This window comes from Oncorhynchus clarkii, chromosome 10 (genome assembly GCF_045791955.1).
Source record: "Oncorhynchus clarkii lewisi isolate Uvic-CL-2024 chromosome 10, UVic_Ocla_1.0, whole genome shotgun sequence".
NCBI lineage: Eukaryota > Metazoa > Chordata > Actinopteri > Salmoniformes > Salmonidae > Oncorhynchus > Oncorhynchus clarkii.
The window spans coordinates 38,705,685-38,720,286 of NC_092156.1; the positions used below are offsets into that span (position 1 = coordinate 38,705,685).

The 14,602-nt window shown below is 45.7% G+C and overlaps 1 protein-coding gene across 21 annotated transcripts in view; it reads right to left on the reverse strand.

Moving 5' to 3' along the window:
• LOC139418453 (RNA-binding protein Musashi homolog 2-like) overlaps window positions 1-14,602 on the reverse strand; it is a 337,230-nt gene that overhangs the window by 82,746 nt on the left and 239,882 nt on the right. For all 21 annotated transcript variants that reach the window (XM_071167895.1, XM_071167893.1, XM_071167896.1 and 18 more), the window contains exon 8: window positions 9,263-9,345. In XM_071167895.1, the coding sequence (XP_071023996.1) occupies window positions 9,263-9,345 (83 nt within the window). The remainder of the gene's footprint in view (window positions 1-9,262; window positions 9,346-14,602) is intronic.

Sequence of the window (14,602 nt, forward strand, 5' to 3'; positions counted from 1 at the left end):
AAGCAACACAGCTCATCACCCTGAACACACCATCCACCCTGTCAAACATGGTGGTGGCAGCATCATGGTTTGGGCCTGCTTTTCTTCAGCAGGGACAGGGAAGATGGTTAAAATTGATGGGAAGATGGATGGAGCCAAATACAGGACCATTCTGGAAGAAAACCTGATGGAGTCTGCAAAAGACCTGAGACTGGGACGGAGATTTGTCTTCCAACAAGACAATGATCCAAAACATAAAGCAAAATCTACAATGGAATGGTTCAAAAATAAACATATCCAGGTGTTAGAATGGCCAAGTCAAAGTCCAGACCTGAATCCAATCGAGAATCTGTGGAAAGAACTGAAAACTGCTGTTCACAAATGCTCTCCATCCAACCTCACTGAGCTCGAGCTGTTTTGCAAGGAGGAATGGGAAAAAATGTCAGTCTCTTGATGTGCAAAACTGATAGAGACATACCCCAAGCGACTTACAGCTGTAATCGCAGCAAAAGGTGGCGCTACAAAGTATTAACTTAAGGGGACTGAATAATTTTGCACGCCCAATTTTTCAGTTTTTGATTTGTTAAAAAAGTTTAAAATATCCAATAAATGTCGTTCCACTTCATGATTGTGTCCCACTTGTTGTTGATTCTTCACAAAAAAATACAGTTTTATATCTTTATATTTGAAGCCTGAAATGTGGCAAAAGGTCGCAAAGTTCAAGGGGGCCGAATACTTTCGCAAGGCACTGTATATATTCTTTTTTTTCTACTATGTTATTGACTTGTTTATTGTTTATTGTTTACTCCATCTGTGTTGTTGTCTGTTCACACTGCTATGCGTTTATCTTGGCCAGGTCGCAGTTGCAAATGAGAACTTGTTCTCAACTAGCCTACCTGGTTAAATAAAGGTGAAATAAAAATAAATAAATAAAATAGCTAGCAAGCTATATGTCTTAACAAAAGACTCCACTATGCGTGTCCATTTTAATAGTTAATTTCCACAACTGTTAGCCAGTTAGCTTGAGTGCTTGACTGCTGTTAGGACAGAACGCTCAGATCAACCCTTAAAGAGATTGGTGGAGCAAACTAAGAGGGTGTGAACGATCCTCAATGGGTGTAGACGAAGAAGAGCTCTCCAGTAAGTACCAAAACATTCAAAGGCCATTTTCTCAAAAGTTTATCAACTTTCAAAGCAGAATGACTTTCCCATTGTTCCTCAAATGCAGTGTATGATATACCATTTTGTAGCTCTGTGTCTCTGCTTTTATCCAATGTAAAAAACACAATTTCAAATTTTGCTACATAAGACCGAATCTAGGCGGTGGATCACATATTAAAAAAGCATAATTTTTTATAATGTCACAGTAAAGAACAATGGTAGCTTACATAATACGTCCATTATTTATGGTGGATCGTTTTTACGGCAGTAGACCATCTTGAGAACACCCTCTTCACAGCTCCACCTATAAACCAAAGGTTTTAGTGATTCTGCATCTCTACTATTGTAACTCTATGAGAGGAGAGGTGAGAAGAAAGAGCAGACTAGGGGACGTTGATGATCGTTTATTTGTCAGGACAACCTGTTCTCCATAATCAGATGTTCAGACCTTTCAGATGCAGGGTACCAAACACTTTTCCCCAAAGTAAATCTGTCATGAAGGAAGCACACACAGATATGGCACCTCCTTTTGGCGTATGCAATTGCACAGCCACACAAAGAGTACTGAACCAGAGAGCACAGGATGACTTCCTTCCTCAAAGGACTGAATCATGAAATGAGAGGCAAAATAAGCTGCTTGTACTGAACAAGGGACATGGTAAAAGCGCTCACAAAGAATTTGGGGGAAAATGACAGCAAGAAAATCGCTTCCTGTTTCATGGCTGTATGATGCAATAATGGTGGGTCACTATGTTACGCGCAATGTGCATAAAAAACACACGGCACCTGTCATGGTACCAATAATTGCTTGTAATACACCAGATGTATGTCCTTGAACCGATTATTTTAAAATTGCACACAGAAGAAGTCATAGGGATAATTTAGTTGCTAATGGCAGCCTGCAGTAGCTCGGCCTTCAGCTTGAGTTATTCAATGAGAGGGGGCAGCACTGAGCTAGCCTGCAATGTCCCTTCCTGGAATAGCTCAAACTGCTTTTCTCAATTAGATTTGCTCAACTCCTGCATCCTCTCTCCTCCGTCATTCCTAGACTCCTTTCGAAAAAGCTTAAAGGTAATCGAGGAGAGGCGGCGAGGAGAGGGTAAGTGGACGAAAATGTGTATGAAATGAGAATCCATATCCAATCACGCGTCATCAGGCAAATTACGTTTGCAGGGTGGAATCCCAAAATAAATGTATAAAGGGATAAAAACGAATTTGTGCAAGACATTTTATAGATTAAAGGATGTGTGGCAGATTTCAAAACTCTTCTGTGAAGGACTCAGGTAGGATACACTTGTGCTTCTTCGCCAAAAGGAGGCTATCGAGGACGGGAGGACCGTTTTCCGTTTGCCTACTAACGAATTCACAAACTCCTCGACCACTCAACCACTTAACGGTTTCTGGGTCACGAAAAAGAGAAGACTGAGGAGGGAGGACGGAGGAGAGAGGACGGAGGAGGTACTTTTACCGAAACAAGAAAACCCCTATGTCTCCATGTGACGTCATCTTAACTGACTTAATTTGGCTTCAATGTGCTATTGAGTCTTCACATAGGAATGAAGGGTGTCACGTGATCAATGGCTTTGTCCATTCATATATAGAGTCATTGCTTTTAACATAATGCACGTTCTATCTGGCAGTATACTGAACTTTAAGTGACTGTCTCACAGCAGGCATGTAATCGTTGGATCTGTCACTATCTGGCTGTCATGTTCAGGTTCATATACATCCTAACAGCAATGGGACATGGGTTTGACACAATCAAGATGTATCACAGAACATCAAGATCGCCCGGTATGTTATTTAACTGAAATTCTGGACTAAATGACATTACATCAATCTAAAACAATGTGGGTGAAATGTGGATTCAATGTACATAATATCTTTCAACATTCAGTTCCTCCAGCAACACCTCTCCCTATTTCCATACAGTACATGGAGGCATGCCTGTAATTTATAGCCTTCCCTCCCTGCTCCAGTCAGTGTGGGCTGGAAGCAGCGCTACCTGCCTGCCTCCCTGCTTGCCTGCCTGCCTGCTTGCCTGCCTGCTTGCCTGCCTGCTCACTACAGTAATTGGTTGGCCATGTCAGGGGACCCGACTGGGAAATTGACTACTAACGGAAAATTCATCCCTGCGGCAGTGATCATTCTCTACTGAGGAATATCATAAATGACACATTTAAGAACATTACCTTGGAGCAGTTCACTAAAACCAATATGGGCCTATTTTAACGGCACACTACTCCCATCTAGAGATCTGAGCCACTACTTGATAGGTGTTCATTATGCATTCATATTGGGAGGCGGGTGGTGGAGAGAACAGAGATCATTGCTTCGATTAGAGGGATGACTGAATGACTCTTGTCAAAGAGAGAGGGCAACAGCAACCTGCCATCAACACTACAGCATCCACATCATCTAGATCCACTTCACTGTTCCCTTCTAGGCTCCCTCCAACCACTGATACTACTGGCAATGGCAGGGGGGACAAACGCTTCTGCTGCTGAAAGGTATCAGAAAGGCCCAGGTTAACCAGGACAGCAGAACTCCCAGTAACTTGAATTAAATTACATGAGAGACATGAGACCATGTGCATTATTGATACACTTAAAGTAGCTTCACCTATGAGACAGAAATCTATATTTCCCCCATCACACACACATCTATATCCCCCCCCCGCCCTCTCTCTCGCCCTCTCTCTCTTTCTCTCTAACTATCTCTCTCTATCTCTCAATACACTTCCCTGCTTCTGACATTTCCCTGCCTCCGCCAGTATTTCTATCTGTGCTACAGCAACTCACATTAGAACAGCTTTACTTCAAAACACGACTTGTATCCTGTCACTTTGACAAGGTCAGCCCTAACTCAGAGTTGGAGCAGCTGCTTCCTGTACAGCACCTCTCAGGTCTTAATATCTAGTGAAACCATTTTCACTAGAGTAACAACATGCTGAGGGGAATCATCTATACTGAGCAAAAGTATAAAAGCAACATGCAACAATTTCAAAGATTTTACTGTGTCACAGTTCATATGAGAAAATCAATTCATTAGGCCCCAATCTATGGATTTCACATGACAGGCAATACAGATATGTTAGTCACAGATACCTTAAAGAAAATGGACCTCACAATGGTCTCAGCATCTCGTCACGGTATTTTTGTACATTCAAATTGCCATCGATAAAATGCAACTGTGTTCGTTGTATGTAGCTTATGCCTGCCCATACCATAACCCCACCGCCACATTGGGGCACTCTGTTCACAATGTTGACATCAGCAAACCGTTCGCCCACATGACGCCATACACATGGTCTGCGGTTGAGAGGCCAGTTGGACATAGTGACAAATTCTCTAAAATGACATTGGAGGCGGCTTATGGTAGAAAAATTAACATTCAATTATCTGTCAACAGCTCTGGTGGACATTCCTACAGTCAGCATGCCAATTGCACACTTCTTCAAAAATTCAGACATCTGTGACATTGTGTTGTGTGACAAAACTGCACATTTTACAGTGGCTTTGTTTTGTCCCCAGCACCTGTTTAATGATCATGCTTTTTAATCAGCTTCTTAAAGTGCCACACCCGCCAGGTGGATGGATTATCTTGGCAAAGGAGAAATGCTCACTAACAGGGATGTAAACAAATGTGTGCATAAAATTTGAGAGAAATAAACTTTTTGTACGTATGGAACATTTCTGGAATTTTGTATTGCAGCTCACGAAACATGGGACCAGCACTTTACATTTAAAGTGCCTTTATATTTTTGTTCAGTATAGCTACAAATCCAATGGCAGCAGATTACAGACTGTTACCAATCTAATTCTAAAACCACCAGATTCCAACATGTTTCCTCATATTCACACTGAGCCACAGTTTCCCTTCCTGTCTCAGTATGCCAAAGCTATGTCTCTACTTGGACATGGAGAGTGGACACTAACTCAAAGCAGATCCAACAAAACACAGGGCACTCGGGAAGAGAGGGACAAAAGAGACAAGACAAGGTTTTCAAGGTTGTAGTTGTAAATCACTGCATGGTGGTATTTGTGAATTGAGAATATCATTGATTAATGTAAACCAAAATGAACATTGGGACTGATAGTATATTCAGATGTGAATAGCAATTAAAGAGGAATAATACAGTGGGTTCCAGTGAACCCCAAATTCAGTGTTTCCTTAAAGCAGAGTGTGTCTGAGAGGTCCCATCTGTCAGAGAGGCGCTGCAGCGTGGCATGTCGTGCTGATGTAACATGGTGTGTGTGTGTGTGTGCTCTGCTGACTGACAGACAGTGTGTCACTCCCTCCCTCATCGTCCCTGGCCGTCCTGCCAGTCATCCATCAGGCTCATCAGCCCAACAGCAGCCCATTAGGCCCAGCTCACATATTAATGACAACCTATGCCTCTTGATAAATGTCACACTGGCGCTGAAGTGCTAGCAGATTCTCACAGCTCCCTCCACACGGTTCCACACAACACCATCTCAGAGGACCGCTGATTGCAGCTTCTTGGTTCCACTACAACACTATAGTTCCACTATGGTTCTACTCCATTACAATGAGGGAACCCTCTCCATGAGGAGGTGTGGCTGAATGACTAATGGCCATAATATAAGCTACCCAATCAGCACCCCTCTACTGCTTGACAGCGTAAACTTAATGCATAGAGCAGGTGTTAGTCTATCACACACACCAGCAGGTGGCGATACACAGGGCTACCTGGAGATATTTAGAGAGATAAAGTGAGACCTTATTGTCATTCAGCCTCTGTCCCCCTGGCCGCCTCGCAGATGAGGCAAAACTCACACTATAACAATCAGAGAGGAAGTTGGTGATCAGGATGACATTGAGACAGAGAGAACAGGCCATTTCCTCAATCACTCTCTCGCTCCTGCCCTGTGGGGCTCCACAGTAATCAGACCTGAAAAGGCTGGGAATGGAAGGAGAGGGGGAGAGAGAGAGAGAGAGAAAGAGAGAGAGAGAGACATGATGACCGGGACATGGTACTTCCCAGCAAGGTAGGCAATGGTTCACCAGAGGCCAGGAGCCCCCCTAGTGGGCAGACCACAGCAGAGAGTAGAGGAGAGGATGGGGTAGTTTCACTCAGTCAGATGGACATCCACATTCCTCCGCTACGTCAACCCAGCTATAAATATCCTGTCCTTAGTGTAGAGCTATGCTGCTCCACACATGAACCCTGGGTGATTGAGTAAATCCTCCAGGATCCACTCACACACACACACCCCAGTGCACAAACACACACACACGCACACACATACACAGGCATGCATATGTTCACACACAAGCACACACACACACACACCATGGGTAGATTACATCTCAATGTGCACTGACCCTAGATGATGAGCTAGGCTTGGGGGAGGAGGGTTCACCTAGGTGCTGAAGTTCATGTAAACTCCCAAGAGTGGTCTGTCTGCCTGTCTGTCTGCCTGTGCTGTCAGTAGCAGAGTGGCAGGCCTACTGGAGGGCACATCAAAGGGATAGCACCAGGAGGTATTATTAAAACTCTTAACATTACAGGGAGTCCTGTCCAGTGGATATCCATGAATTATCTGAGATCACAGGAGTGTAATAGGTCTATTTCGGAAATGACTTAATTGGGTGAACTCAGATATTAAATCCCCCCCAAAAATCCTCCTGTAATACTAAGTTAAAACCTGAGCCTTTTATCTTCCCTGCTTTCCCTCCATCCTCTCCTCCATCCTCTCCTCCTTCCCCTCCTCTTTCCCCTCCTCCTTCCCCTCCTCCTCCCTCTCCTCCATCCTCTCCTCCATCCCCTCCTCCTTCCCCTCCTCCATCCCCTCCTCCATCCCCTCCTCCTCCCTCTCCTCCTTCCTCTCATCCATCCCTTCCTCCTTCCTCTCCTTCCCCTCCTCCTTCCCCCACTCCATCCTAACCTCCTTCCCCTCCTCCATTCGCCCCCTTCCTGTTCTCCCAGATGTCAGCACTCTGTCGGATTTCTAAGGGGCCAAAGTGGGACGTTTGGATTTGAAGAGAGTTCTGTTCAACCCCCCCCCCCCCCCTCTGTCTCCGGCAGAGGAAAAGCCTGCTGAATGTTTCATGGGCGGCTGCGTGTGCTTAGAGCGGACATCAAAGGCAGGCAGCGTCGCGCCGTGAGAGAAATCCTCACGAGGGCGACACATGCTCTGTCATCACCTACACAATCTGACCCTTACCAGCAGACCCTTCCCTAACGTCCACCGCTCTGGACCTGTGGCCTGTGTTTCAATCTCTACTGAATTCCCTCAGAGCCGGGTCGCCTGGCACACAGTTGACTGTAAACTCTATTAAAGGAAGGGGTTCAACATGCAACAGATGGCAGGAAGCAGAAATGAGAGGCATCAAAACACACGATGACACTAAAACAGCCTGAATACAGGACCCTGCCTGCCACAGGAGTATACTAAATAATAATCATAATAATGATGATGAATGGAATTAGCAAGTCAAATATACACAGCACAGACTGTTAGCAGATGATGCTTCAGATAAAGCTTTGATCTGAAGCTCTACCAGTGGATTCTAATAGAGAGGAAAATGGGAAGAAGCTTGCTTAAACTCCCCGGAACGGTTAAACCCTCTCCTCGGTTGTCTTAGAAACGCTCAACCATCTCATTACCGCACAGAGAGAGTGCAGCACATCAACTTCTGTTATTTTCAACAAGACAAATAACCTGGAGTATTTCAAGTAGCTTTTTATTCTCCTCCATTTCTCTGAAGTTCCCCATCTCATGCAATTCCCTGCTAGTCCAATTCAATCCAGCCTGTCGATGGGTGGCACGAACAATTCTCCAAACCACTGCAGGGAAAACGAAATGGCAGCCCTGGCTTGGTGCTCCCTGAACGATGAAACCATTTGATGCAATATCATATAAAAATCGATAGCATTGTCTTGGTCTCATAGATCTGCAAGCAGACACTGTGTCTGTCCCTGGGCTCAAGGAGCAGCTTGTCTGTGACGGAGAAAGAGAGGGAGAGGGGATGGAGGGATGGAAGAGGGGAGACGAGGGGGATCAGAATTACTACAATATCTGATCTCCAGCTCAGATAACCAGGCCTGTTTCTCCTCTTTCTCTCTCTCTATTCTCTCCTCTCCTCTCTTTTCCCCTCCCCTCCCCTCTCCTCTACCTGTCTCCTTTCCTCTCTGTTCTTCTCAAGTGATTCCTATGGGAGGCTCTGATCAGCAGGGACTGTTACAAAGATTGTGGTAAGTAAGGGCCATACATGGACGAGTCGGTCTCTTGTTTCTACTACACCACCGCCGTCACTCAGGTCTATGACCCTGAAGGAGACCACATAGTGAAGGGAGGAGTCCCAGCCCGTAGAGTGACAGGAAGAGAGTATTCCCTCTAGCCCATCACAGGCCAACCCAGTCAGTAGACTACACACAGTGTACACACAGGGGGGCAGGAGGGGCCTAACCGCTACTACAGAGACTCAGAACTGTCTACTATCTATCAACGTGTGACAGAAACATTGACGGCTACAGTACGCCGTGCTCAATTGATTCATCTGATGAGCTGAACTGATGGAATGACCTTAAGCTTTCGACTGTGTGCTTTGAAGCAGAAGACAACAGCAGTGAGGTGGTGAGTTAGATCATTACTGGGCTTCCTGGAAGGCTCTAATCCCTGGTTAATGAACTCTTCCTCTGCCAATGCTCTCCCAGCAACACTCTCTCCCTGGCTGGCCAGCACTCAAGGTGTGCGTGTTGTATGGTTTGGGGAATGTAGGGGCAAGAAAGCGACAGGTTCCCCTCACCACTCCCTCAACATGACAGGCGGAACTCACACACACAATTTCACAGTTACCGGGCAGTACACACCACTGCGCGACCCCATCCCAGAAACCCAGAGACCCACAGAGTGCACACAAACAGGCACGCACATGTACGCACACACACACACACACACACAGGCGTGCACACACCCACACACACACTCACACAAACACACACACGTATATATACAGTCATGCACGAGCACACACACACACGCATACGCCCCACACACACCGTTGACTCTAAGCTATTAACACTCCATTAAAGAGGAAATCAAATATTAATCTTTCAACACCAACCTGGAATTGAAAAGAAGAGTAGACTTACCATTTTATTATTGATTTCATGAAAATGAATTTCACAGACTTTCTCTACGACGTCTTCACCCTCGAAAGTTACAAAGCCGAATCCTGTACAGAGAGAGAGAAAGAGAGAGAGAGAGAGAGAGAGAGAGAGAGAGAGAGAGAGAGAGAGAGAGAGAGAGAGAGAGAGAGAGAGAGAGAGAGAGAGAGAGAGAGAGAGAGAGAGAGAGAGAGAAGAGAGAGAGAAGAGAGAGACAGTGAGTTAGGGGGACATTCGCAAACTTCAGTATTAAAAGAAAATGCACCATGCAGCTATTATCATGAAGTGCATGGAGAAACTCTGCCCGCCCCCCATCTTTTGGAGAGGCAGAATGGCGTGAGCGCTGGGAGGAACAACTGAACAAGACAGACATTGTCTTCTCTAAATCAAGAATATGATGAAATCTCAGACCTTATTAGAGGCACTGGAGGACCTTCTCCACAAAGAGAAGATGGAAAAACAGCACAAAGCCCATTTAATGAGATTCATGGGAGCAGGGGCCTTAGCATCTGAATTTCATTAAATGCATTTTGTGTTCGCTTCATTGAAATTTCACTGTATAACAAGACCTCGTTTTTATGTTAATGCAGGACTCGGCATATCTGAATGTATCATTGACCGTGGGATGTTTGAAGGTATTTATAAAATAAAAGCTTAACCCCTTCCTATATCAAGAAGACAAGGCCATGAGACAAGACGACTGTAGCCTTGGCGCACCAGGGAACGGCTATGCTCTTTTCTCTGCTGTTCTGATGGCTGACGCACAAAGCAATCTGCCTTCTTTATGGCGAGGGTTCAAAGGGGAAATTATTTTCTATTGCATTGTGTTAGAAAGGAAGAGCTAGTGTGGAAACACAAAGAATTTGGAATAAAAGAATAAGTGGGAATGAATGAGAAGCAGCCTGTAGTACTGTATACAGAAGACAGACAGACAGTAAAGATCACCTCAGCCTGGGCTCAAACAAGCATTACCATAAATGTTTTGATTTAACTGGGCAAGTCAGGTAAGAACAAATTCTTATTTACAATGACGGCCTACCCCGGCCAAAACCGGGCCAATTGTGTGCCACCCTATGGGTCTCCCAATCACGGCCGGATGTGATACAGCCGGGATACAAACCAGGGACTGTATTGACACCTCTTGCACTGAGGTGCAGTGCCTTAGACCGCTGCGCCACACTGGATAAACACATAAACACATAGTCATTCTAACACACCACAATCCACTCCATTATAATGGAGCTCAACAGACTATGTGATGAAGAGATATGGATGTTCATTCACCAATAGAAGACAAGGGGTCAAACAGGAAATGTAGTCTTAGCTTGAATATGGTTGCCAAACTGAACCTATATCATACCCATACCTTCTACCCCCAAGCCATAAGACTGTTAATAGTTAACCAAATAGGGACCTGGACTATCTGCATTGACCTCCCTTTTGCACCTACTCTTTTGACTCATCACATACACGGCTGCTACTGTCTATCCTGCTGCCTAGTCACTTTACCCCTACCTATATGTTTTATTTATTTATTTAACTAGGCACATCAGTTAAGAACAAATGCTTGTTTTCAATGACAGTGGGTTAACTGCCTTGTTCAGGGGCAGAAAGACAGATTTTTTACCTTGTCAGCTCTGGGATTCAATCTTGCAACCTTTCGGTTACTAGTCCAACACTCTAACCACTAGGCTACCTGCCACCCCTATACGTACATATATACCTCAATGACCTCTTACCGCTGCACATTGACTCTGTACTGGTACCCTGTGTATATAGCCAAGGTATCATTACACATGATGTATTTAGTGTTATTATCTTTCTGTTATTTTTCTATTTCTCTGCATTGTTGGGAAGAGCCCATTTAACTGTTAGTCTACACCTGTTGTTTACCAAGCATGTGACAAATAAAATGTGATTTTATTTGATAATAACAGTGAATACCATAAAATTATACAATCAGCCTACTTGGAACACAAACACCCAGTCCATAATATCAACAACATTTCAACAGTCAGCAACCTCCAGGGCTTAAGCGAGCCTAAACAGGGTCAGAGGTCAGGGGGTGAAGGAGCTAGGATGACATACAGAACACAGGATGACATAAGAGGAGATAAGGAGACAGCAGGGCTAATAAGAGAAGAGGACCATGGGTAAATAACCCAGCGCAGCCCCTTCTATTCCACTGTGACCTTTGACTCATCTCAGATTGTGTAGTGCACATTAGTCACATTCACATGCACTGAGAGACACTCCTAAAGCTCTCTATAGAATGACTGCTGCTGTTTACTGTAACCACGTGGCCCAGGGGCAGGTTTAGTGTTTCATGTTACTGTAACTAAAAATAAAAGAGAGCCGCACACTCTTGGAGCTCAGATGCAAAAATGTAATACCAACGTTTCGACAGCCAAGCTGTCTTCATCAGGGTATAATCACAAACACTGCGGGATGAGTCGTTTATATAGTGTCAGAAGACACAGGTGTCTGTAATCATGGCCAGGAGTGGCCTAATATCATTGGTTAATAATCAAATATTAAAATGTCATACAAAGAACATCATGTTACTGTAACCACATGGCCCAGGGGCAGGTTTAGTGTTTCATGTTACTGTAACCACGTGGCCCAGGGGCAGGTTTAGTGTTTCATGTTACTGTAACCACATGGCCCAGGGGCAGGTTTAGTGTTTCATTTTACTGTAACCACGTGGCCCAGGGGCAGGTTTAGTGTTTCATGTTACTGTAACCACATGGCCCAGGGGCAGGTTGGGGTGTTGGGGAGATTAACTGTCTATGCAGGGCAGACAGCGCAGTGTTCTAACTACTGTCATGGGAGAGAACTCAGGCCAAGTTGGATGACTTCCTCTAGAAGCTCGTCGGGACATCCTGGAGTAGCTGGTGGGAAGGAAAGTTGGTCGCCCCTCCCAACTAACGCCTGGGTTTTATGGCTGTTTCAAAAGTACTGTCTTTCTCTCACCCTCTTTTCCCTTTTTTCCTAGTTCCCTTGTCATTACTAAGAGGATGTCACTGAAACACCTCTAGTGCAAAAGGAGCTTACAAAACCCAGGAAAAGCTGGGAATCACTGAGGTTGAATGAAAATGAATGAATACGCTGATAAATCATGAACAGCTATTAATTTGATGCATTCTATGTCAGACCGAGAGAATATCAATTTGAGAAGTGACATCTTGGCTTGCCGTGGGCTGCCTGCCTGCGAGTGTTTCTGTGGGCGAGGCTGAGAAGCGGTGGTGGGAGCTGGAAAATTGGAAGATGCAGCTTGTTTTCCAGCTCGATCCACCTCCCCCTCGTCGGCGGCACAAGGACCACTTTTGACAACCAACAAATCAGCCGTCAGGAGCCATTTGTCACAGCGGAGTGCGGGAGGAGAGAGTGGCGGCTGGGTGAGCAGACCAAGAGAGCAGAGAGCGAGAGAGAGAAAGAGAGAAACAGGGAGAGGGGTTAACACACCTGCCCTCTCTGCAGGAGAGCTCTACTGTCATCGCACTCTCTCCCACTGCCACACACTGAGAGAGGCAGCTCCTCTATTAACTGACAGCACAGTTTCCACTGCACTATTACACCCTGTGTGGTCAGGGCCAAGTCTCCGTCGTCACCACCCACCAAGCACTACCACCACTGGCCCACAGAGGGAGCTGCGGAGACCAGCACTTTGGATATGCTACTACACCCAAGACTAAGACTAAATAAATCATAGGTTGCTGACCTAAACATCTCACTGCGTGCCCACTCAACAAACACACACTCCTTCCACACAAACTCATGACACACTGATATAGAAACGCAAGAGCAAGTAAATTAAGGATTATTTTGTTTCATTTAAAGCAAACCACATTCTAATCAGTGTATTGAATCCAATAAGGTCAGAGAGCCAGCTCCAGTTGCCTTATTATGGCAGATGTAGAGAGTACTCCCTGCAACCAGAGAGTCTGGCTCAGTCTTACTGGGAGTTATTCATAACCTGAGCTTATAATGTTCTATTAGACAAACAACCCACTGATCCATACACTCACTACAGCCACCACAGAGCCTCTGATACCAGTGAACAGGCTCTACTGTCTGATGGATATTCTCTACTGCTGGCTGGGTTGTATTGTCTTCCAGGATGTCAGAAATACAGAACAACACCCCTCACCAACCCAGGCCCTCCCACAGGGGCTGTCTGACCCTCTACCCCATATTAGTCTTCCACCCCTCGCTCCTCTACCCTACTTACAAACCCAACACTTACAGGCACACAAGCCCTCTCCCCTTCCTTCCCTCCACTCATCCTCCCCATTCTCCCTTCCTCTCATCCTAGGGTGTCAGATAGAGGTGTGTCATTCCTGTCTGGTAATCCTGGGTGGGTAGTCCTGTTCTGTTGCCCCAACATGGCAGGAGAGCAGGACTACACTTCTATGAGATTATTAAAGAGGAGCCGGAATCAATAGAGACAGGGAGAGGTGCCAACACCTTCGCTGACAAAAATTTAAACGGACTAATGACAACACATGGATTTTCAATGTGAAGGCTGGCAACAAGTGTTAGTGGCTGGCTGGGTGGCTGACTGGCTGGGTGGCTGACTGGCTGGGTGGCTGACTGGCTGGGTGGCTGACTGGCTGGGTGGCTGGGTAGCTGACTGGCTGGGTGGCTGACTGGCTGTGTGGCTGACTGGCTGCGTAGCTGACTGGCTGGGTAGCTGACTGGCTGGGTAGCTGACTGGCTGGGTAGCTGACTGGCTGGGTAGCTGACTGGCTGGGTGGCTGACTGGCTGGGTAGCTGACTGGCTGGGTAGCTGACTGGCTGGGTGGCTGCTGCAGAGGTGAGGGGTCTTGGCTGTATCTTATACTTGTTAGAGAGTGGCAGGTCTAGCCCCGCCCCCCGTCTCCACTGAGCTACACCCAGGCCGCGTTCACAGCCTCTCACCAGCAGCAAACAGCACACTGCACACACACTCTCCTTGCCTGCATAATGCCATTCCCCCGCAGAGAGAGAGAGAGGCTACGCAAATAACTTTAAAATGCTAAATCAATGAAACGTCAAGTGACCTTTGCTTAAAAAGCTGATTCTGCCAGAGCCACTTTAATGTATTTGAAGTAGAACAAGAGCAAATCAGATGCTGTAGCATTCCGGAGAGTTTTCAATCGTCATTTTCCGGCAGATACTAAAGGGGACTTCGTAATAAATGCAGAAAACTTTACTTTTCAGTTGACTTAACTGGCAGCCCCTGTTTAAAATCCAACTTTAACATATTACTCAACTCGCTCTTTTTAGCACCTGGGAATTACAAATGAGGCTAAATCGTTTTTCTCTATTATGTTTCCCTGAGTG